Below are 25,169 nucleotides of genomic sequence, written 5' to 3' on the forward strand. Positions count from 1 at the left end.
AAATGTAACCAAAATAAGTATTCTAAAAACTTTAAAATAAAGTAAAAATAAAAGGGACACAACTACAAATCACTCTAAATACTATTCTAATAACTATGATTAAAATAATCGAATAGGGACACCTGGGTGGATCAGTCGGTTAAGTGTTTGGACTCTTGATTTCGGCTCAGGTCATGATATCATGGTTATTGAGATTGAGCCCCTTTTTGAGCTCTGCCCTAATAGCTCAAAGAATCTGCTTGGGATTCTCTCTCTCCCTCTCTCTGGCCCTGCCCCACTCAAATGCTCAGGTGCATACACTATCTCAAAATATAAATAAATAAATAAATAAATAAATAAATAAATAAATAATCAATTAATCAAATAACTTATATAGAATAGGAGGGACCCTAAATTAGCATAACAGAGTTTAGTGGGCTGATAGCCACATCCCCCAAATTTTCATAAATTAACAGGTGCAATAAGGCTTGGCTTCACTCTCAGCATGTTGCTTATCTTATGTCTACTACTTGGTGGCTTATGCCTTTAGGTACCCAAACAGCCTATGGCTATTTCATAAACATTACTTGTATTCCTGAACTCCTGTGATCAATGATCTTGTAGCTACATAAGTTAACATCGTATTCAATTAGCATAACAAACTATAAAATTAATTCCTATAACTGATTAAAATACAAATAACCCATTTTTTAAAGTGGACAAAAGACAGACACTTCACCATGGAAGATATACAAAATGGCCAACAAGCACACTTTAAAAGGTCCTCATCATTAGTCATCAAGAAGATGTCAATTAAACCGACAATGAGATACACATACCCAAAAGAACAGCTAAAATTAAACTGACAATACCAAGTGCTGCCAAGAATGTAGAGCAACTGACATTCTCATACTTTGCTAGAGGCAGGGTACAGTGGCGCAACAATACAGAAAACCGTTTAGTAGTTTCTTACCAGGTTAAACTTACAACAACCACATGATCCAGCAATTCTATTCCTCTCTCAATGAAGAGCAGCAAAATATGCAAAGTGTTTCTGCCCAGAGAAGCCTGCTGAGGTTACAGAGTCCAGGGCTTTTACTGGGGACTTGTAAAACAGGCACAATACAAAGTACATCCAAGCATTGGGTTCACAGGAGTTAGTCCAGGGTCAGCCACACAAGCAGGCCTTCCTGAAGGTAGGCGATAAATGAACAGACTCAGGTGAACAACAAAAGTGTTCTCAGCAACATTATTCACAGTGGCCAAAAACTGGAAACGATCCAAGTGTCCATCAACAGGTAAACAGATAAACAAACTAAGTGGTATTGTATTTAAACAAATGACTAGTATATAGTAACAAAAAAGAACAAACTACGGATACACACAAGGAATAAAACAAGCCCAGATACAAGAGTACATTTTTTGTGACTGAACTTAAGGAAGTTCTAAAACTGGAAAACTAATTTATTGCAACACAAGTCAAAAAAGTGGTTGTGGTAGCTACTGACTGTAAAGAGACATGAAGATGTACAGCAACTAAAATTTGCATATGTTGCTGACAGGAACATCCCAAAAGAGACAGTTTCTAGGAATCAACACCTGAAGGAAGGAAGTGGGGAACAGACACAATTCCGAGAAGATTCTATATCCCTTCAGCAGTCTGTGATTCAAAATACATGTAGAACAACTGCTCTAAATCTTTGCTTTGCTAACACCACACTCTAAATCAACTATCTTCTGACTATTCTTTTTCAGTGTCCTTCATAAAGATCCCTTCCTTTAGCCCATAAATGTTAATCTGTAAAGAAAAAAAAAACTAACATTTTTATGTGTTTCAGATTAGTTCCCTAATGTCCAGGTTGAGTTTATATACCTGTAAAAAAAAAAAAAAAGTTGCTGCTACCACTATCATGAAACAGAGAAATTGCTTCTTTTAAAGTTCTACTTCAAGGGGCGCCTGGGTGGCGCAGTCGGTTAAGCGTCCGACTTCAGCCAGGTCACAATCTCAAGGTCTGTGAGTTTGAGCCCCGCGTCGGGCTCTGGGCTGATGGCTCAGAGCCTGGAGCCTGTTTCCGATTCTGTGTCTCCCTCTCTCTCTGCCCCTCCCCCGTTCATGCTCTGTCTCTGTCTGTCCCAAAAATAAATAAACGTTGAAAAAAAAAAAAATTAAAAAAAAATAAAATAAAGTTCTACTTCAAATTGATAATTATGTACAAAGGAAAACTATTCTTAACAGTGATGACACTCTGATATCCTTACATCTTTATAAAGTTTGCTTTAATTTGTAAATGTTTTTGTTAAAAGATTGCTACTAGCAAGTAAAAGATAAACAGACTGGTTTAATAGTCCCACTAACATCAAAGAAAACATATTAACAAATTTTAGAACCTCATGTCCACAAAAATTGGCAAGAATTAAACTCATAAAACAAATTCTTTTTTAAAAAACTTAGCAAGAAAGCAGCAAAAACAAATGAACAGAGAGCAATCATGTCATGTCCATCTTAAAAGGATATGGACAAAAACTGGGTCAAAGAATATATGATAATTGTTACGATCTTTTCATATACACAAAGCAGACAATCTACCTTTTAAAAAATGTCTATCATTAAATTGCAAGTCACAGGAAAATGAATTTGGATAAATTAGGCTTTTTTTTTTTTTAGTTCATTTATTTTGAAAAAGAGAGAGGAAGTGTACGCAAGCAGGGAAGGAGCAGAGACAGAGTGGGAGAGAAAGAATCCCAAGCAGGCCCCATGCTGTCAGTCCAAAGCCAACATGGGGCTCGAGCCCATGAACCATGAGATCATGACCTGAAGTGAAATCAAGAGTCAGACGCTTTAACTAACTGAGTCACCCAAGTGCCCCAACTGGGATAAATTAGGCTTTTGAATTTTTAGACATTCTTTGTTCCTCCTAACTACCGATGAAAACACTAAAACAAAGGATAATTTAGTCAATATTGTGAGATATAATTAATCATTACTACAAAGCATTTTGTTTTAGAGGGTCAAGTATAAAGATATTCTGGGAATTCTAAAAGCCTTCTAAAATTATCCCATTTACCCAGCTGAAAGAATCCGGGGTCAGGACTGCTAGCTGCATATCCAAATACTCATTTTCATTTCAGCTGCTATGCCCCTTTTTGTCCTTCCCCTTTTCTCCAGCTTCCTGCCTGAAATGGATACATGACAACTTAAACTCCAGCCATCATTTTGGACTTTGGTAACTATATAAGATGGAAATCATGTACTAAGGATGGAGAGCAGAGGAAAAAAAAAAAAAAAAAACACACAAGTTTACGACCCTCATGATGCCACAGTACTGCCATATGATCCCTGAATAGCCCATTTCCAGACTTATTTTAAATGAGACTAAAAAAAAAATAAAATAAAATAAGGACAACACTATACTATATATGCCATGTATGTCCAATCTGTTAAATAGCAGACAGGTGTAAGCCCTAAAACAGAATACGACGCGAGAAATAGGAGAACCCAAACATTCACTCCTGAACTATCCAGAGCTGTTGGTAGCCTGTGAGCCATGAGTGTAACAGATCTCAATTAACTTTTACCACTGAACATGCTAGCATCATGAGATGCCCCAGAATCCCCTGGGTTTTAGATATACCTCTTGCCTTCACTGTGTAGCAGCAACTCTATTTCCCCTAATAACCAGCATCAATCATTCCAGCCAACATGGTAACTATTATTGCCTGTTCATTTCAATAGAATAAGGAAACCAAATGGTTAGGTGGAAGTAATACCTCTAATTCAATGAAACTATTGTTTCATCCTTACTAGAAGTGCTTCCATCTGGCTATTAAGAATTCTAACCAGCAGAACTCAGTTATTAGAAACAAGTTTTGTGACTAGGTCATTAGAAATAATTGTACAAACTACCACACTCACTTCTATCCCTTAGTTATTAAACATGGGTACAGATTATGGGACAGAGTCCCATGTAATGCTCACTAGTCCATAGCATTCTCTAAAATAATAATAATAGTAATAATACAAATACTTCTCAGTTCATTTTATGAAGCTAGCAGGGTTTTCATATGCAAACCTGACAAGAATAATAAGATACAGGAAATTTATAAACCAGTCTCACCTCTCAGTCAATTTTTAAGAGAATCCCAAATAAGGTAACAGCAAAACAAGTCCAACAAGAGATTTAAAAACCAAAAAAGCCACCATCATGACCAATCAAGGTTTATCCTAGGAGTGCAAAGTTGGTTGAAGAATAATTTACCTATGTAATACATTACTTAAAAGATTAAAAAAAAAAAAAAACACCTCACATGATTATCTCCTCTGATAAAATGTATTGAACTCAAGTATCTAATGAGTATGTTCCAGTCATCATTATAGGGTTCATGAATATGGCTAAATCAAAGCTCAGAAGTCCCTACTTTCATAAGAAAAATGGGGGGAGTGGAACTCAGTGGGAGGAAAAATAAAATATTTGGAATCACTGTGTGAACAGCTCAGAGCACATTAAAAAAAAGTCTTAAAACGGTTAGAAAAACACAAACAACCTAACTTTAAAAAAGGTAACTCAAATAGAAAATTGAAAAAGCCAATAAATTTTTTAAAAACATGCAATTTCTTTTTCAAAATAAGAGAAATGAAGATTAAGGACCTATCATTTCACACTTGCCACACTGGCAAAAACTAAAAATACATAGCAGTATCAAAGTTTGGCATAGAGAACACCTGAAACTAATGTAACACTGTGTGTCAACTATACTCCAAAAAAAGTACACTGTGGATTCTGAAACTACAGCCACAGTCTTGCCGTTCCATATTATCCAAATAATATTAGCCTTGTCAGTAGTATTTAAAAAAATTTTTTTAACGTTTATTCATTTTTCGAGAGACAGAGCATGAGAGGGAAAGGGGCAGAGAGAGGGAGACACAGCATCCAAAGCAGGCTCCAGGCTCTGAGCTGTCAGCACACAGCCCGACGTGGGCCTCAAACTCATTAACTAGGAGATCATGACCTAAGCCAAAGTCAGATGCTCAACTGACTGAGCCACCCAGGCACCCCTTGTCAGTAGTATTTTATAGCAATATTTTAATCTCAGGTTACAGTTTCCTTGCTATTCCAAGAACTCAGATAATGCATGAACACTTTTTTTTAAATGTTTATTTATTTTTGAAAGAGAGAAAGACAGAAAGGGTAAGGGAGAGGGAGAGAGGGTGAGGGAGGGAAAAGGATAGAGGGAGAGAGGGAGAGAGGGAGAGAGAGAGAAAGAAAGTGAACGAACGGGGGAGGGGTAGACAGAGAGGGAGACAGAATCCAAAGAAAGTTCCAGGCTCTGAGCAGTCAGCACAGAGCCCAACACGGTGCTCCAACTCATGAGCCATGAGATCAAGACCTGAGCTGAAGTCAGACACTTAACCAACTAAGCCACCCAGGTGCCCCAATACATGAACACTTTTAAATGTTCTTTTTTCTCCCCTTCATTTTGAAGGTAGTATATACTCATTTGGGTAATTTTGCAAATAAAAATATACACACAAAATAAAACAGTTACATATAATTCAACTACCTAAATGCCACCTAATTTAATCTTTGGGATGTTTTCTTTTAGTTGTTGATTGCACACACAGCTTTTATTTTTATTTTCTATATAACTGTAATAGGTTGGGCCAGGGGCCAGGAAACTACAGCCTATAGGCCAAATCTGGCCCACCACCTGCTTTTGTAAATAATGTTCTATTGGAATATAACAGCAAAAACAAAAACACCAACTTTAGGATACAGAGCAATTGGAAGGATCACACCCTTTTCATGGGAATTAAAGTGGTATAAATACTGAGGAAAATAATTTGTCATTATTTAGAATGTTCAAGATGCACATAACTTATGGTCCATCAATTTTATGTATGTATTTTGCACATACGCAACAGGAAACGTGTACAAACATGTTCCTCACACAGTTTTTAGTAGCAAAAAATCCAAATGTCCAGACTGATCACCATGTGTTATATTCATACACAATAAACTACACCTTATGCAAGAACACGTAAGAATCTCAGAAACGTAAGGCTGAATGAAAACAAGTAATTTCGTATAAAGTTCAAAATGTAAAACCAAAGATACAGTATGGCAGATACAGCAAGGCAAAGCAAGGGATTAACAGACTAAAAAAGTCAGAATAGTGATTACTTCTAAGGGGGTTGGAGGAGAGATGGCACCAGGGAAAGGCACACAAGGGACTTCAAACTTCATATGTTACATGCTTAATAAATATTTTGCAAGTATAAAAGTATTATATGTTGACTAAACATCAAATCTGTCAATATTTGCAACACTTCTATGTCAGCTGCATCTGGATTCTTGACCCAGAGAAACTGTGAGATAATGTTTGTTTTAAACTGCTAAATCTGGGTGTGATTTGGTACACACAACAGGTAACTACTACTGCTGTTAATAGTACCTCACTGATTCAAACAGCAAGGAGCATGATCTGACAGTATACAACTCAGAGAACAAAACTGTTTATAGGCTTTAACTTAGAATATGTAGTCTGAAGAATAGTCATTTTCCTTAAGGTTTTTTTTTTTTTTTTTTTTTTTTTTTTGGTTGTTTGTTTCCTCTACTATTTCCACTTGGAAACAAATCCTTAGGACACTAAGTCTCACAGAGTCATTATCCAGAGAATGCCTTGAGCAAATGTAATCCAAAGCCATTTAGAAAACTTCCCCCAATGATTAAGAATACAGTCTTTTAAGAAGGGGGAAGGAAAGCACAACTATCTCATCAAGAACTTCACAAAACTGAATCAAAAAAAAAAAAAAGTCCTCCAATTTAGTCTCAGTCCATCTTACCTAAAAAAGCAATTTAGAGATGTTTTCACAACAATAAAGAATCAAAAAGATGTGGGGTGCCTGGATGGCTCAGTCGGTTAAGTGTCTAACTTCAGCTCAGGTCACGATCTCATGATTCGTGAGTTCGAGCCCCACGTCGGACTCTGTGCTGACAGCGCGGAGCCTGGAGCCTGCTTCAGATTCTGTCTCCCTCTCTCTCTGCCCCTCCCCCACTCTGTTTCTGTTTCTGTCTCTGTTTCTGTTTCAAAAATAAATAACCCTTAAAAAAATATTTTAAAACAAAGAATCAAAAAAATGTAAATCTGATGAGATGTTAGGTCAATTCTTCTAATTTTCCCGTATCATTGCACAGGGGTTTACTTTCCTTGCTCTCTTAGCTGATGTGAATTAAAACAACAACAGATACCAGATACCACATGTCTCATACTCCTCATACCATGAAGTAGATACTACTTTATCACCACTTCACAAGTGGAGTAGTCATAAAGAAGTTAAATGACTTCAAGGTCCCACAGTACTCATCTCAAACTAGACATGACTTCAAGGTCCCACAGTACTCATCTCAAACTAGACACTAGGAGGTTGTAAACCCTACGTTCAAAATGCATAGTAAAGACTCCAGGTACAACTTTTCAGGATTTAACCAACAGGGAGTAACGAAAAACTTCATAAAAGCCCTCTTAAGTGCTCTTAAGGCATGGCATAGAAAAGGCATGGCATAGAAATAGGAGTTTGAAAGTTTCTTGGTCCATCTTATTCTTCCTTAGTTCCGTAACTTACCTCATCCAAATATGCATACATCTATTTTCACTAGAGAAACACTGAAGAGCAAAAAGAACTTATTATAACACCTAATAATCTAGGATTCTTTGAATAAGAGCATTCGTATGGTGGACAACAATGCAGTAAATGCTTTTTAAAAAAATACAGATACACTATATCCTCAAACCAGTAGTATTTGAAACAGCCCAAAACTATGGCCAACAGGCACATGAAAAGATGCTCAACGTCACTCCTCATCAGGGAAATACAAATCAAAACCACACTCAGATATCACCTCACGCCAGTCAGAGTGGCCAAAATGAACAAATCAGGAGACTATAGATGCTGGAGAGGATGTGGAGAAACGGGAACCCTCTTGCACTGTTGGTGGGAATGCAAACTGGTGCAGCCGCTCTGGAAAACAGTGTGGAGGTTCCTCAAAAAATTAAAAATAGATCTACCCTATGAGCCAGCGATAGCACTGCTAGGAATTTACCCAAGGGTTACAGAAGTGCTGATGCATAGGGGCACTTGTACCCCAAAGTTTATAGCAGCACTCTCAACAATAGCCAAATTATGGAAAGAGCCTAAATGTCCATCAACTGATGAATGGGTAAAGAAATTGTGGTTTATATACACAATGGAGTACTACGTGGCAATGAGAAAGAATGAAATATGGCCCTTTGTAGCAACGTGGATGGAACTGGAGAGTGTTATGCTAAGTGAAATAAGCCATACAGAGAAAGAGAGATACCATATGTTCTCACTCTTAGGTGGATCCTGAGAGACTTAACAGAAACCCATGGGGGAGGGGAAGGAAACAAAAAAAAAAGAGGTTAGAGTGGGAAAGAGCCAAAGCATAGGAGACTGTTAAAAACCGAGAACAAACTGAGGGTTGATGGGGGGTGGGAGGGAGGGGAGGGTGGGTGATGGGTATTGAGGAGGGCACCTTTTGGGATGAGCACGGGGTGTTGTATGGAAACCAATTTGACAATAAACTTCATATATTGAAAAAAAAAAAAAAAAAGAAAGAAACAGCCCAAAACTGAACTCAACTGATCATGAATTTCAGAATAAACAAGCTATGATATGTTAATACAATGGAATATTTATAGCAATGACAATCAACAAAGTACTGTTGCCTGCAATAATACAGATGAATCTCAAACATAATGCTTAACACTAAAGAAACCAAACAGAAAACAATATACACTATATAATTCAATTTACATCTACACAAAAAATGACAGCCCAAGAATCAGTGTCAGAAGAAGGAAGGGTCTCTAGGATAAAGTGATAGGACAATTACAGAAGGGCTGAACACACCAGTCTTGAATAATTCCCGCTTTTGGTTTGGGCTCTATTGCTACAACCCCTGAATGCATACAAAATCAAAACAAAAAGTTAGAGAAACTATTAAGTAAAATGAAAATTCCCTTAAAAGAAATTAAAGGAAACAATCACAAAACCAAAAGGCAACCAACGGAATGGGAAAAGATATGTGCAAATAACATATCAGATAAAGGATTAGTATCTAAAATCTATAAAGAACTTACCAAACTCAACATCCAAAAAACAAATAATCCAGTGAAGAAATGGGCAGAAGACATTAATACAAGCTTTTCCAAAGAAGACGTCCAGATGGTCAACAGACACATGAAAAAATGCTCAACGTCACTCCTCATCAGGGAAATACAAATCAAAACCACACTGAGATACTACCTCACACCGGTCAGAGTGGTTAAAATTAACAACCCAGGAAATAACAGATGCTGGTGAGGATGTGGAGAAACGGGAACCCTCTTGCACTGTGAGTGGGAATGCAAACTGGTGCAGCCACTCTGGAAAACAGTGTGGAGGTTCCTCAAAAAATTAAAAATAGAACTACCCTATGACCCAGGAATGGCATTACTAGGAATTTATCCAAGGGATACAGGAGTGCTGATGCATAGGGGCACATGTACCCCAATGCTTATAGCAGCACTTTCAACAATAGCCAAATTAAGGAATGAGCCTAAATGCCCATTAACTGATGAATGCATAAGGAAGATGCGGTTTATATATACAATGGAATACTACTTGGCAATGAGAAAGAATGTAATCATGCCATTTGCAACAATGTGGATGGAACTGGAAGGTATTATGCTGAGTGAAATAAGTCAGTCAGAGAAGGACAGATATCATATGTTGTCACTCATATGTGGATCTTGAGAAACTTAACAGAAGACCATGGGGAAGGGAACGGGAAAAAAATAGTTACAAACAGAGAGGGAGGGAGGCAAACCATAAGAGATTCTTAAATACAGAGAACAAACTGAAGGTGGAAGCAGGCGGTGGAGGAGAGGGAAAAATGGGTGATGGGCATTGAGGAGGGCACTTGTTGGGATGAGCACTGTTGCATGTAAGTGATGAACCATGGGAATCTACCCCAAAAACCAAAAGCACACTTTACATACTGTATGTTAGCCAATTTGACAATAAATTGTATTTTAAAAAACTAAAAAAGGAGAGAGAAGGAAGATGGCGGCGTAGGAGGACGCTGGGCTCACCGCGCGTCCTGCTGATCACTTAGATTCCACCTACACCTGCCTAAATAACCCAGAAAACCACCAGAGGATTAGCAGAACGGAGTCGCCGGAGCCAAGCGCAGACCAGAGGCCCACGGAAGAGGGTAGGAAGGGCGGCGAGGCGGTGCGCGCTCCACGGACTGGCGGGAGGGAGCCGGGGCGGAGGGGCAGCTCGCCGGCCAAGCAGAGCCCCCGAGTCTGGCTGGCAAAAAGCGGAGGGGCCTGACGGACTGTGTTCCGACAGCAAGCGCGACTTAGCGTCTGGGAGGTCCTAAGCTAACAGCTCTGCTCAGAAAGCGGGAAGGCTGGAGGACAAAGGGAAGGAGAGCTGCTGAGCCCCCGGACGACAGAGCTCAGTTTGGTGGGGAACAAAGGCGCTCGCCAGCGCCATCTCCCCCGCCCATCCCCCAGCCAAAATCCCAAAGAGAACCAGTTCCTGCCAGGGAACTTGCTCGCTCCGCGCAAACACCCAACTCTGCGCTTCTGCGGAGCCAAACCTCCGGCAGCAGATCTGACTCCCTCCTGCTGCCACAGGGCCCCTCCTGAAGTGGATCACCTAAGGAGAAGCAAGCTAAGCCTGCCCCTCCTGCCCCTGTGCACCTTGCCTACCCACCCCAGCTAAGACGCCAGATCCCCAGCATCACAAGCCTGGCAGTGTGCAAGTAGCCCAGACAGGCCACCCCACCCCACAGTGAATCCCGCCCCTAGGAGAGGGGAAGAGAAGGCACGCACCAGTCTGACTGTGGCCCCAGCGGTGGGCTGGGGGCAGACATCAGGTCTGACTGCGGCTCCGCCCACCAACTCTGCCCACCAACTCCAGTTATATACCACAGCACAGGGGAAGTGCCCTGCAGGTACTCACCACGCCAGGGACTATCCAAAATGACCAAGCGGAAGAATTCCCCTCAGAAGAATCTCCAGGAAATAACAACAGCTAATGAGCTGATCAAAAAGGATTTAAATAATATAACAGAAAGTGAATTTAGAATAATAGTCATAAAATTAATCGCTGGGCTTGAAAACAGTATAGCTGACAGCAGAGAATCTCTTGCTACAGAGATCAAGGGACTAAGGAACAGTCATGAGGAGCTGAAAAACGCTTTAAACGAAATGCATAACAAAATGGAAACCACCACGGCTTGGATTGAAGAGGCAGAGGAGAGAATAGGTGAACTAGAAGATAAAGTTATGGAAAAAGAGGAAGCTGAGAAAAAGAGAGATAAAAAAATCCAGGAGTATGAGCGGAAAATTAGAGAACTAAGTGATACACTAAAAAGAAATAATCTACGCATAATTGGTATCCCAGAGGAGGAAGAGAGAGGGAAAGGTGCTGAAGGGGTACTTGAAGAAATAATAGCTGAGAACTTCCCTGAACTGGGGAAGGAAAAAGGCATTGAAATCCAAGAGGCACAGAGAACTCCCTTCAGACGTAACTTGAATCGATCTTCTGCACGACATATCATAGTGAAACTGGCAAAATACAAGGATAAAGAGAAAATTCTGAAAGCAGCAAGGGGTAAACGTGCCCTCACATATAAAGGGAGACCTATAAGACTCGTGACTGATCTCTCTTTTGAAACTTGGCAGGCCAGAAAGAATTGGCACGATTTTCAGTGTGCTAGACAGAAAAAATACGCAGCCGAGAATCCTTTATCCAGCCAGTCTGTCATTTAGACTAGAAGGAGAGATAAAGGTCTTCCCAAACAAACAAAAACTGAAGGAATTTGTCACCACTAAACCAGCCCTACAAGAGATCCTAAGGGGGACCCTGTGAGACAAAGTACCAGAGACATCACTACAAGCATAAAACATACAGACATCACAATGACTCTAAACCCATATCTTTCTATAATAACACTGAATGTAAATGGACTAAATGCGCCAACCAAAAGACATAGGGTATCAGAATGGATAAAAAAACAAGACCCATCTATTTGCTGTCTACAAGAGACTCATTTTAGACCTGAGGACACCTTTAGATTGAGAGTGAGGGGATGGAGAACTATTTATCATGCTACTGGAAGCCAAAAGAAAGCTGGAGTAGCCATACTTATATCAGACAAACTAGACTTTAAATTAAAGGCTGTAACAAGAGATGAAGAAGGACATTATATAATAGTGACAGGGTCTATCCATCAGGAAGAGCTAACAATTATAAATGTCTATGCGCCGAATACCGGAGCGCCCAAATATATAAAACAATTACTCATAAACATAAGCAACCTTATTGAGAAGAATGTGGTAATTGCAGGGGACTTTAACACCCCACTTACAGAAATGGATAGATCATCTAGACACACGGTCAATAAAGAAACAAGGGCCCTGAATGAGACATTGGATCAGATAGACTTGACAGATATATTTAGAACTCTGCATCCCAAAGCAACAGAATATACTTTCTTCTCGAGTGCACATGGAACATTCTCCAAGATAGATCATATACTGGGTCACAAAACAGCCCTTCATAAGTTTACAAGAATTGAAATCATACCATGCATACTTTCAGACCACAATGCTATGAAGCTTGAAATCAACCACAGAAAAACGTCTGGAAAACCTCCAAAAGCATGGAGGTTAAAGAACACCCTACTAACGAATGAGTGGGTCAACCAGGCAATTAGAGAAGAAATTAAAAAATATATGGAAACAAACGAAAATGAAAATACAACAATCCAAACGCTTTGGGACGCAGCGAAGGCAGTCCTGAGAGGAAAATACATTGCAATCCAGGCCTATCTCATGAAACAAGAAAAATCCCAAATACAAAATCTAACAGCACACCTAAAGGAACTAGAAGCAGAACAGCAAAGGCAGCCTAAACCCAGCAGAAGAGAAATAATAAAGATCAGAGCAGAAATAAACAATATAGAATCTAAAAAAACTGTAGAGCAGATCAACGAAACCAAGAGTTGGTTTTTTGAAAAAATAAACAAAGTTGACAAACCTCTAGCCAGGCTTCTCAAAAAGAAAAGGGAGATGACCCAAATAGATAAAATCATGAATGAAAATGGAATTATTACAACCAATCCCTCAGAGATACAAACAATTATCAGGGAATACTATGAAAAACTATATGCCAACAAATTGGACAACCTGGAAGAAATGGACAAATTCCTGAACACCCACACTCTTCCAAAACTCAATCAGGAGGAAATAGAAAGCTTGAACAGACCCATAACCAGCGAAGAAATTGAATCGGTTATCAAAAATCTCCCAACAAATAAGAGTCCAGGACCAGACGGCTTCCCAGGGGAGTTCTACCAGACGTTTAAAGCAGAGATAATACCTATCCTTCTCAAGCTATTCCAAGAAATAGAAAGGGAAGGAAAACTTCCAGACTCATTCTATGAAGCCAGCATTACTTTGATTCCTAAACCAGACAGAGACCCAGTAAAAAAAGAGAACTACAGGCCAATATCCCTGATGAATATGGATGCAAAAATTCTCAATAAGATACTAGCAAATCGAATTCAACGGCATATAAAAGGAATTATTCACCATGATCAAGTGGGATTCATTCCTGGGATGCAGGGCTGGTTCAACATTCGCAAATCAATCAACGTGATACATCGCATTAACAAAAAAAAAGAGAAAAACCATATGATCCTGTCAATCGATGCAGAAAAGGCCTTTGACAAAATCCAGCACCCTTTCTTAATAAAAACCCTTGAGAAAGTCGGGATACAAGGAACATACTTAAAGATCATAAAAGCCATTTATGAAAAGCCCACAGCTAACATCATCCTCAACGGGGAAAAACTGAGAGCTTTTTCCCTGAGATCAGGAACACGACAGGGATGCCCACTCTCACCGCTGTTGTTTAACATAGTGCTGGAAGTTCTAGCATCAGCAATCAGACAACAAAAGGAAATCAAAGGCATCAAAATTGGCAAAGATGAAGTCAAGCTTTCGCTCTTTGCAGATGACATGATATTATACATGGAAAATCCGATAGACTCCACCAAAAGTCTACTAGAACTGATACATGAATTCAGCAAAGTTGCAGGATACAAAATCAATGTACAGAAATCAGTTGCATTCTTATACACTAACAATGAAGCAACAGAAAGACAAGTAAAGAAACTGATCCCATTCACAATTGCACCAAGAAGCATAAAATACCTAGGAATAAATCTAACCAAAGATGTAAAGGATCTGTATGCTGAAAACTATAGAAAGCTTATGAAGGTAATTGAAGAAGATTTAAAGAAATGGAAAGACATTCCCTGCTCATGGATTGGAAGAATAAATATTGTCAAAATGTCAATACCACCCAAAGCTATCTACACATTCAATGCAATCCCAATCAAAATTGCACCAGCATTCTTCTCGAAACTAGAACATGCAATCCTAAAATTCATATGGAACCACAAAAGGCCCCGAATAGCCAAAGTAATTTTGAAGAAGACCAAAGCAGGAGGCATCACAATCCCAGACTTTAGCCTCTACTACAAAGCTGTCATCATCAAGACAGCATGGTATTGGCACAAAAACAGACACATAGACCAATGGAATAGAATAGAAACCCCAGAACTAGACCCACAAACGTATGGCCAACTCATCTTTGACAAAGCAGGAAAGAACATCCAATGGAAAAAAGACAGTCTCTTTAACAAATGGTGCTGGGAGAACTGGACAGCAACATGCAGAAGGTTGAAACTAGACCACTTTCTCACACCATGCACAAAAATAAACTCAAAATGGATAAAGGACCTGAATGTGAGACAGGAAACCATCAAAACCTTAGAGGAGAAAGCAGGAAAAGACCTCTCTGACCTCAGCCGTAGCAATCTCTTACTCGACACATCCCCAAAGGCAAGGGAATTAAAAGCAAAAGTGAATTACTGGGACCTTATGAAGATAAAAAGCTTCTGCACAGCAAAGGAAACAACCAACAAAACTAAAAGGCAACCAACGGAATGGGAAAAGATATTTGCAAATGACATATCGGACAAAGGGCTAGTATCCAAAATCTATAAAGAGCTCACCAAACTCCACACCCGAAAAGCAAATAACCCAGTGAAGAAATGGGCAGAAAACATGAATAGACACTTCTCTAAAGAAGACATCCGGATGGCCAACAGGCACATGAAAAGATGTTCAGCGTCGCTCCTTATCAGGGAAATACAAATCAAAACCACACTCAGGTATCACCTCACGCCAGTCAGAGTGGCCAGAATGAACAAATCAGGAGACTATAGATGCTGGAGAGGATGTGGAGAAACGGGAACCCTCTTGCACTGTTGGTGGGAATGCAAATTGGTGCAGCCGCTCTGGAAAGCAGTGTGGAGGTTCCTCAGAAAATTAAAAATAGACCTACCCTATGACCCAGCAATAGCACTGCTAGGAATTTATCCAAGGGACACAGGAGTACTGATGCATAGGGGCACTTGTACCCCAATGTTCATAGCAGCACTCTCAACAATAGCCAAATTATGGAAAGAGCCTAAATGTCCATCAACTGATGAATGGATAAAGAAATTGTGGTTTATATACACTATGGAATACTACGTGGCAATGAGAAAAAATGAAATATGGCCTTTTGTAGCAACGTGGATGGAACTGGAGAGTGTGATGCTAAGTGAAATAAGCCATACAGAGAAAGACAGATACCATATGGTTTCACTCTTATGTGGATCCTGAGAAACTTGACGGGAACCCATGGGGGAGGGGAAGGAAAAAAAAAGAGGTTAGAGTGGGAGAGAGCCAAAGCATAAGAGACTGTTGAGAACTGAGAGCAAACTGAGGGTTGATGGGGGGTGGGAGGGAGGAGAGGGTGGGTGATGGGTATTGAGGAGGGCACCTTTTGGGATGAGCACTGGGTGTTGTATGGAAACCAATTTGACAATAAATTTCATATATAAATAAAAAAAAATCTTTAAAAAAAAAAAAACTAAAAAATTTTTAAAAAATTAAAAATTTAAAAAAAGAAATTAAAAGAAAGTAGTGAAAGTGTTAAAACTAAAAATTTCAAGAATGGTTAGAGAAAACATTATAGTAAGCTTTACAATAAATTACAATTAATACAATGTAAAAATTTAAAGATTAAAATAAATTTGAAATGTAAAAATAGAACTCAGATAAAAAGCCTAAACACATATGTGAGATAAAAACTTGAACAGGTTCAAACATGAGATTAAAACAGAAGTGAAACAAAAATGTCAGACAAGAGCAGTTTTTTAAAAGAAAATATCAAAGAAGTTTAAAGATATAAATCAAGAAATAAAAACATTCAAAAAGGAAAAAAGGACTGAATCCTGAATGTTTCTAGGATAAACAATAGCCTCATATGAGGGGGTCTCTTCTGAGTACAGAATCCCAATGAGTATAGGGCAAAAGGGCAGAAGTAAACAACTTTACTCTCTCATCCTTCAAGAAGCTGCATTTTGAAATGAAAAATATTATATTTTTCACCACCAAGCAATCACCAGTGTGGAAAACTTTTATTTAGGGAAGTCCCTTTTGATGCGGTAATAATTCCATTAGATGTCTACCTTTGAGTACCCACCTTTTTAATATCCTGTGAGAAGAGAGGTGCACATAAATTGCCCTTGTGAGAAGCACTCTGGTATTTCACTTGTGAGCTACACTAGGCACTTTTTTTCAAAGAACACCATTTTTCTTGAAAGAACAACTGACAGACAAGCAGTAGTTATCCAGGCTTGAGTATTAGATGGACTTTCTCAAAAATGAATAAAGTGGCCTTGTCACTTCAAAGAAAATAAGTAACAGTATTGCTGCCCAATAAAACCTAAGTTTTCAAAAGAAAATTAAGATTTTTGGAAAACTTGAATCCACCACCTTGAGTTTTACAACTTTCCAATACATAAACACTTTTCTGATAAGAGCATTGGTGACATTAATGGAACACCAAAGTAAACCAGACTCATTCTGGGTGTAATCTAGCATTCCGTATTATTTAAAAGATCCCAGGTGATTTTTGGAGCTGCCCTGGGGGGTTCAGTGCTATGAAGAATTCCCACAGGTAACATCCCCAGAACCATTTATTAAAAGGCAGCTCATTTAATGCCACAAAGCTCCAGCTTTAGGCTATGCCACAAAGCTCCAGCTTTAGGCTATGCCACTCACTAACAAGGTGATCTTTAATATCGCTAAATATCAATTTCTCCATCTGTAAAAGATAGAAAATACTTCCCAAAAAATGACATTCATGAAAATTAAGTAAAACGTTGAATATGAAAGTCTCATACAGTTCTTGGCAAGGTTAGACAATGAAAACATGTTGATATGTTAGAAGTAATTAGATAAACTATGGAATCTCACAGAATAGATACATAAAAAATAGTTCTTTGGATAATATCTAGCATTTCTGGAGAAACAGGTGGGCTTGGGAATAGTAACTATTTCAGAAGCTATACAATCCTTTAGGCTCCCGGGGGGTAGGTCACCATCTAAGTAAAAGCCAAGAGCCTATTAGCCATAGCTAAGGTGGATATGACTAACTTTATGCCAAAAACCATTAATATTAGTCTTGCCTTGAATCCACAGTCATCAAGAAATCTTCTATCATTATTTGGATTCTCATGCAAATTTCTTCCCTAGGTCAGTATCTCAACTATACTATCCCAAGGTAGTTATGTTTCCAACTATAACTCAAGTTCTGCCAAAAATCAAACCCTTTATCCTTAAGTCCTCTACTGTTTGTAATGATTAACTTATCTCCCATGCTATGCATTTAAAATAGTAGGGACATACTTTCCTTAGGAGAATTGAGAAAAATACACACTAAAATCATTTTAGGTAGATTAATTCTCTCCATAAAACAACTGGAAGGGCTTCATTAACATGTTCATTCAATTAACATTCCTGTATAAAAGTCTTTGTAACCTTGGTTACAATGGATTAATCTGGTAGCCTCTAGGTTCAATGATAAAATATGGCTCTTCAACCTGGACTGCACCAAGATAAAAGTTGCCTTATCTTGTCATGTGCTCTATTGCACAAATACACTTTAGTGTCACATAGAAGAGAGGCTCCCTTCCCCCAAAACTTTTTTTGAAGTGATTTATATACATCCTACCAAAATCTGTACTGAAAAGATAACATTCTGTTTAATACAGCACCATTTCGAAGGTTCTAACAGGTCAAATTTATATTTTATAATTTACATTTAATGTATTCATCAGAAATAATGAATTCTACATTAAAATACCACAAAATATTTCTAAAATACATGCCAGAGGGATAGAATTTCATGGGTTCTGAAGATTTTAGATCAGGAGAAAAGGCAAAGGCAGAGCCAAAGCAACTAAGTTAAAATTCAATGAAACCCTTGAAAAAATTATCCCACCAAAAGAAACTGCTATGTTTTTTCAGTTTCCAATTTAGTGTCCTGCTGAATTTTTATTCAACATATTGATTCATTGCTGAAAAAAAAATGACATCCCTTCCTTAAATCAGCATTAATATTTTTGTAAAAACACAAGTCTTATGTATATCCACAGAGAACATCTGGGAAACATTTAGGTGCTTATAATAAGCTTTTATAATTGAACATTCGGGAAGGAAGAGAGAGGAAAGACCCAATCAACCAGAATCCCTTGGATTAAACTGGATCAGTATAGCACAATAAATTTGATGCTACAAACTCTCCAGTGTACCCTCTACTAGTGTCAATACTTAGAAAAAAATGTCTAGAAAACAGAGATTTTTTTAACTCAAGAGCACAACTGGGAAACTGGTAATGTTAACAAAGGACAAGACTTGAGATTTAAAGTAACTTGACTGAAACTCTAAAGAGACATATAAATAAACCCAAATGAAGCAGAGTAGGTTAAAAGTTTCCAGATTATGGGAATGAATGCTGTATTGCTGTATTACTTACTCCTAGTGTTGAAACAATAATCACAAAAGTGATAGCAAAATGTTTACACATAGCTTAATTCTACATTTTGGTTAGCAGCCCAAATAGGAAATGAAACTGAGATACTTACTATAGTAACCATATAATACAGTGTCCTCAATCTGTCTGCTGACATTAGCATTAGCCCAGTCCTGGGATAAAAAGGAAATAGAAATATTAACGAAACATCCATTTGTGTAACAATTACAATTAGGTTTTAATATAACTGAAAGTCACTTATAAATACATCATCAACTAAACAAGTATGGCCTGTGCCTTCAATAATTAATTAAGAGATAAGTAAACAAACTTCAACAGGCAAATGCTCAGATGACAACATAGTTCTAGGGAAACACATAAACAGGAGCCACCAAACTCAGCCTAAAGATCAGGGATGGCTTCCCAAAATGATTCTAACCCGAAAAATGAAGAAAGAAAGGTCGTTCTCAGAAAATAGGAGGAAAAAAAAACAAACAGTAGGAAGTACAGAAGATAGGAGGAACATACCTGAAAGTTTGAAAAAACTGCAAGAAGCTAAATATATAGTTTCATTAGAGCCTTTGGAAAGCTAAGAAAAAGCAGGTGGAGCAAGGGAGGGAAAGAGCCAGGTTTAAGGGACTATGAGTCATGCAAAGTATTTTGGACTTTGTCCTAAGGAAAACAGAAAATAGTGACGAATTATTATACAGAGAGTGAAATACGATTGAATTTTAGAAAGAAGATATTTGAGTACAATATACATTTTTTAAAAATACCTAAACAAAAGTCAATCTAAACTTCTTTGCCTTCATCCCACACAAGTGTTCTTTAAATTAGTAATTTAAATGTAGTAATTTAACTTAGAAAATATAATTCAAATTAATCTTTTGAAATAAAAAAATCTGTATACTAATGAATCAGAACTAAATGCAAATCTTTTTATTAAATGTCCTAAACTTTATGCGTATGAAAAATTAAATGTGGAGAGTCTAAGTGACTACTGCTATTAAGTAGTAAGGCTCAAATTGGTATCAAAGGTCATTTCTTTTCTATAAACACTTTAAGAGCTCAAGTGGTATCAACACCCCACTATACTGGCTCTTAAGGAAGGGTATCAGCATTTAAAGTTCCTTCTAAAATAATTTAGGTTTTTCTTTTTTTTTTTTTTCTTTTTCACCTACAAACACTTTGAACAATGAACATCTATGAATTTCTTGCTGACAAATTGGTAAAAGAAAAAAATGTGGAAAATCCAAATTTAGCACCACAAAAGCAAAACCTTGACACACAAAGTAGAATAAAAATAGTATTTTTTCCAATAGCAATAAAGACTATAAAAAATTTAATAGGTTAAATAAAAATGTTATATTATACAAAGAAAATTAAATTGATTATAGAACTTTTTATAGATCTAAATAAATGAAAGTCACATGTTCCCACATGAAAAGATTGTAAATACCAAATCCCTCCAAATTAATCTATAAAAACTATATATACTGCCAATCCAAATCCCAATATACTAGGAGGTGGAGTATTTTGACATGCTGATTAAAAAAATCATCTGAAGGGGCGCCTGGGTGGCGCAGTCGGTTAAGCGTCCGGCTTCAGCCAGGTCACGATCTCACGGTCCGTGGGTTCGAGCCCCGCGTCAGGCTCTGGGCTGATGGCTCAGAGCCTGGAGCCTGTTTCCGATTCTGTGTCTCCCTCTCTCTCTGCCCCTCCCCCGTTCATGCTCTGTCTCTCTCTGTCCCAAAAATAAAAATAAAAACGTTGAAAAAAAAAAAATTAAAAAAAAAAAAAAAAATCATCTGAAAAACATACAGGCAAGAGCTAGGAAATTTTTCGAAAAAGATCAACAATGAGGAATTTACCCAATTATGAGATTTTATTAATAAAACATAAAAATCTATTATTATAGTAACTTTTCATTTACCTAGGTGGCAAAATTTAAACACATTACTAGTGGCAAATGTGGAGACAAAGCCATCTCCTACATGGTAAGTAAAATAGTCTATGATCTAAACATTGTTTGTTGGAATATATCCTAAAAAGATTCACACAAATCAGGACAGGTATCAGTACACAGATATGTTTTAAAGACAAATAGTACTGTCTAATGAATGACCTCAAGAGCTCTTACTGGATTATATGGCAACAAGCTACCAAAATGAAGCCTCCATTTCCCATACAGTAGGAGGAGCTGAACCCCATATTCACAGGGCTAAAGGAGCCCAAAGTCTCTAGATGTTCAGCAACTGGAATGTCCAAGCACCTCATGAACAGCTTGTATCAAGTGTACACTACCCGGCACCCAAGTCCATACTGTTAATCCACCTTCAAGGCCATTCTCCTTCTTGCCATATAAGACGAGCGAACAAAAGGAGGAAGAGGTACCTCTGCTAAAGCACCTGCACTTTGGGAAAGGTCATTGTTTTGCAGAATGTCAAGTAGATAAGAACCTGTGTACTTGCTGACCGTTCTGTCCGTAATTCCAGCCTGCACCAAATGTTTATTGATTCTTCACTCAAGAGCTCTTTATCCAACAATATTCAGTGTAGTGTTGTTCAAAAAATTAAAAAACAGTAACAACAACTGGAAATAATCTAAATGCCTGAGGAGAAACTGTATAGACATTAAAAACAATGGAATCTATATAAACTAGCATATATAGATATCCATGAGGGGATAGCACAGAACACATTGCAGCTAATAGTTTTAACACATGCAATCTTTGTCTAAAAAATGAAACACCCACACATATACAAAAAAAAAAAAAATTTTGCAACAGTGTTTACCACATGGCCATGGCAAAGCACTGGGGAGAATTCTGTTCCATGACTGGAAATTTTTTCAATGATTCAGGTATCCAAATTAATATGTACATAATCAAAACTTTAGCTCCTAACAGTTTCTTTAGCTGTTGTGTATGCACAAAACAGAATTTTAAAAAGATTTCTGAATCCTGAAGATTTTTTGAAATAGAGGATAATTCATCTATCCCTAATACAAACTCCCTTCCAATTTCCAAAATAATCCCACAAGAATTAATGTGGCCATTGAGAATTACTTAAAAGTTAAACTTTAAAATTAAACAAGACCCCAACCTCAAAAAAGTCAAAAGCAGAAAGTATGTTAAGGTAATCTAAAGCCAAAGATTCATTGACATTTAGTACTTTTCATCCTGCAAGGTTCTTTTGTTTAACCAAATCTTATGGCAATAAGAAAATATTTCTGTTCCTATTTTAAAGCTAAAAATATGTGTAAAATATACATCATTCAAGTACTATTAGTGCATTTGGCTTTTATACAGTTTTGCCTCCAAGGTATATACTGTCAAAAGAGCTTAGTTTATGAAACCTTCCTTCTTTTACCTTTTGAGAACCGCTATGCCCTTGATACATTTTGTAGACCACTGCCTCCCAAGGTAGAGACCAAAAGAAACTACAGAGTCATTGAAAACCCAAGAACTAATACTAGAGAATATTAAAGACCACTTGAGATGAAAGGAAAATAGAAATTCCATAGAACAAAGATATAGTGGATCATGTATGTAAAATTTCCTTTCTATTCTTCAAGATGACACTTTGAAATGATCAGCCCAACCCAAAACTACACAACCCACCTCGATTTTACCTGGTATTCTTACCTTAGGCCAGTAGTTTTTATTCAGGGGTGACTCTGGCTCCCATGGGCATTTGGCAATGGAGACCCAGGGGGTAGGGGGGAGTGTCAATGTGCTACTGGCATTTGTGTGTAGAAGCAAAGATGTGTTAACTGTCTATGATGCACAGGATAACCCCCACAACAAAGATAAACCAGCACAAAATGTCAATGCCTAAAAAACGCTGACTTGGAGTCCCTAAAATAATTTGGAGCCGTAAGACAGGAGTTTACTCAACTTACTACCAAATCTAACACCTACCTCCATCTGTATTCAAAAGTTAGTCCTTCCTCCAGCCAAGTACCTATAGTCCTATTTATGGCCAATCCTTTCACATTTAGATCTCCAACTCCTCTGCTTTCTCAAGAACACTGTCCCTGCAATGATATCCTATCTTCCCTCTCAAAAATTTCTCCCACTGTACTGAATCCTAAAGTATACCAACTCTAGTAACTTCCATCAAGCACAGAGATAATACGCATAACCACCACAAATAACAACACCTCTCTTGATCCCACCTCCTAATCCCTTAGAGAACAAAAGTTCTCAAAAAGTTTTCAGCATTCCCTATCACCACTTCCTCACCTCCCATCCAGAGTTAACCCACTCCAACCTGACCACCCATGTGCTCCACTGAAACTATCTTGTTCCTTGCTTACCACTGACCAAAGCCAGCAGTCACTTCTCTACCCCTCTCCCTACACCTCTCAGCAACACTTCCAACTCCTACTTGATACCTCCACTTTTATATATACAATAGGCATTTTGAAGGTAATTTGTCCAAAATACAGTTCTATTAACATGACTTAAGGTCATAAACAATCCACCAGGCCTCGTCTTAATCTCAGCTAGTACCGAAGTGCAACACCACAATACCACAAATAGGCCAAACTCATCTCGAGCTTCTGTATTTGCTGTTTCCTCTCCCCACAGGCTTTTCCCTCTGGTTCTTCACCTGACTGGCTTCTCTTTATCCAGGTCTCATCTCAAGTAATCTGTTCCAGCAATCTGGCCTTCCTGTGCCCCTATCTGAATTACCCACAACATAAACTTTCACATCAATCTATTATATTTCCTCACAGAATGTTATCAACATGAAATTCACTTGTTTTGACTGTTTACTGTTGGCCTGATCTTACAGAATGTAAGCTCCATGAAAAGAGCAGCTTCATGTGTTTTATTAATCTCTGTGCTGACAGCTTGGAGCCTGGAATCTGCTTCAGATTCTGTGTCTCCCTCTCCCTGCCCCTCTCCTGCTCGTGCTCTCTCTCTCTCTCAATCTCAAAGAATAAACAAACATTAAAAAAAAAATGTTTTAAATAATAATTTGCATAATTGGAAAGGAAATCAGAAATCTTCCAGTCCAACATCCTTCATTTTAAAAATGAAGAACCTGAAGTCTAGAAAACTTAACTAATTTGACCAAAATATAGCCTAGATAGTAGAGTCAAGTCTAGAACTCAGGTCTTGTAACTCCCAGCTAGCTTAGTGGTCTTTTCCATATACCATACAAACCCAAAGTACTCAATGTGAAACAGACTACAATTGTGATCCACCACTAAAAAAAGCCCTTGTAAATTATTTACTTCATTAATGTAAATCAACTCAAACTTCAAGGGAGCTAGGAGAGATACAAAATAAAACCTACTGCATTACTTAATATATTTTCAGATTAACAAAAGGTATTCTTCACACTTGGAAAGTTGTTGAATCAGTACCAGTTCACTTCTAGTCTTCCATGTTGGCTGTCCCATTCTTAGCCTCTGTGCTGCATGTGCACCCTCACTGATTCCCAGACACAACAACAGAAGCATAATATATACTGGACTACTAAACTTAAACACTTATTTGCCAAGAATTTGAAAGGGGAAAAAAAATCACAAGTATGATAGTAATTACCTTAAAGTACGATAGTAATTACCTTAAATGTACCATTTTGATTCTTCATGTAAGAAACCAGAAATATATCCACTGGTAGAAGTGCTGAAGTGATAAGTGCAATTGCGAGAGAAAAAATTGCCGTTATGGTGGAGACAACTTCACTTTCCCGCTGACTCTGGTATTTACGAACATATATCCAGCAGAATGCCAAAATAGCCTGAAAGACAACAAAAAGAAATGTTTTGCTACTGCACTATGTATTCTCTAACTCTGATTTTAGCATGTGTTTGAAAGTTTCCAATGGGAAACTATGTCAAATGAAGGTCCTTTTACATGTGTAATGAAGGTCCATTACCTCTTATAACCTTATTCTAGATTTATAATTTTTAAAGCCTATTTCATGAATGCAGTACAACCTCACTTAGATGCAAAGACACACCAAAAAACAAGTTATTGATAACAGTGCTCATTACATATATCCTCATTGAATACACTGCAATCATTAATGGTCTCATATGTCATAGTTGTAATTAGCTTTGCATACTTTTTACCTATAGATTTCTCCAGACTAATACAATATAACTTGAATTGAAATTAACTTCTGCCCCATTATGACAGTTCAAGGGTACCATTCAG

General features: G+C 37.9%; 1 protein-coding gene across 2 annotated transcripts in view; it reads right to left on the reverse strand.

Moving 5' to 3' along the window:
• The window catches only part of LMBRD1 (LMBR1 domain containing 1), a 118,723-nt gene that overhangs the window by 87,277 nt on the left and 6,277 nt on the right, over positions 1–25,169 (reverse strand). For both annotated transcript variants that reach the window (XM_025925288.2, XM_086707172.1), the window contains exons 2-3: positions 24,574–24,750; positions 19,104–19,164 (exon numbers count right to left, since the gene is read on the reverse strand). In XM_025925288.2, the coding sequence (XP_025781073.2) occupies positions 19,104–19,164; positions 24,574–24,750 (238 nt within the window). The remainder of the gene's footprint in view (positions 1–19,103; positions 19,165–24,573; positions 24,751–25,169) is intronic.

Source organism: Puma concolor, chromosome B2 (genome assembly GCF_028749965.1).
Source record: "Puma concolor isolate L17-30 chromosome B2, mPumCon1.1.hap2, whole genome shotgun sequence".
NCBI classification, from domain to species: Eukaryota; Metazoa; Chordata; class Mammalia; order Carnivora; family Felidae; genus Puma; species Puma concolor.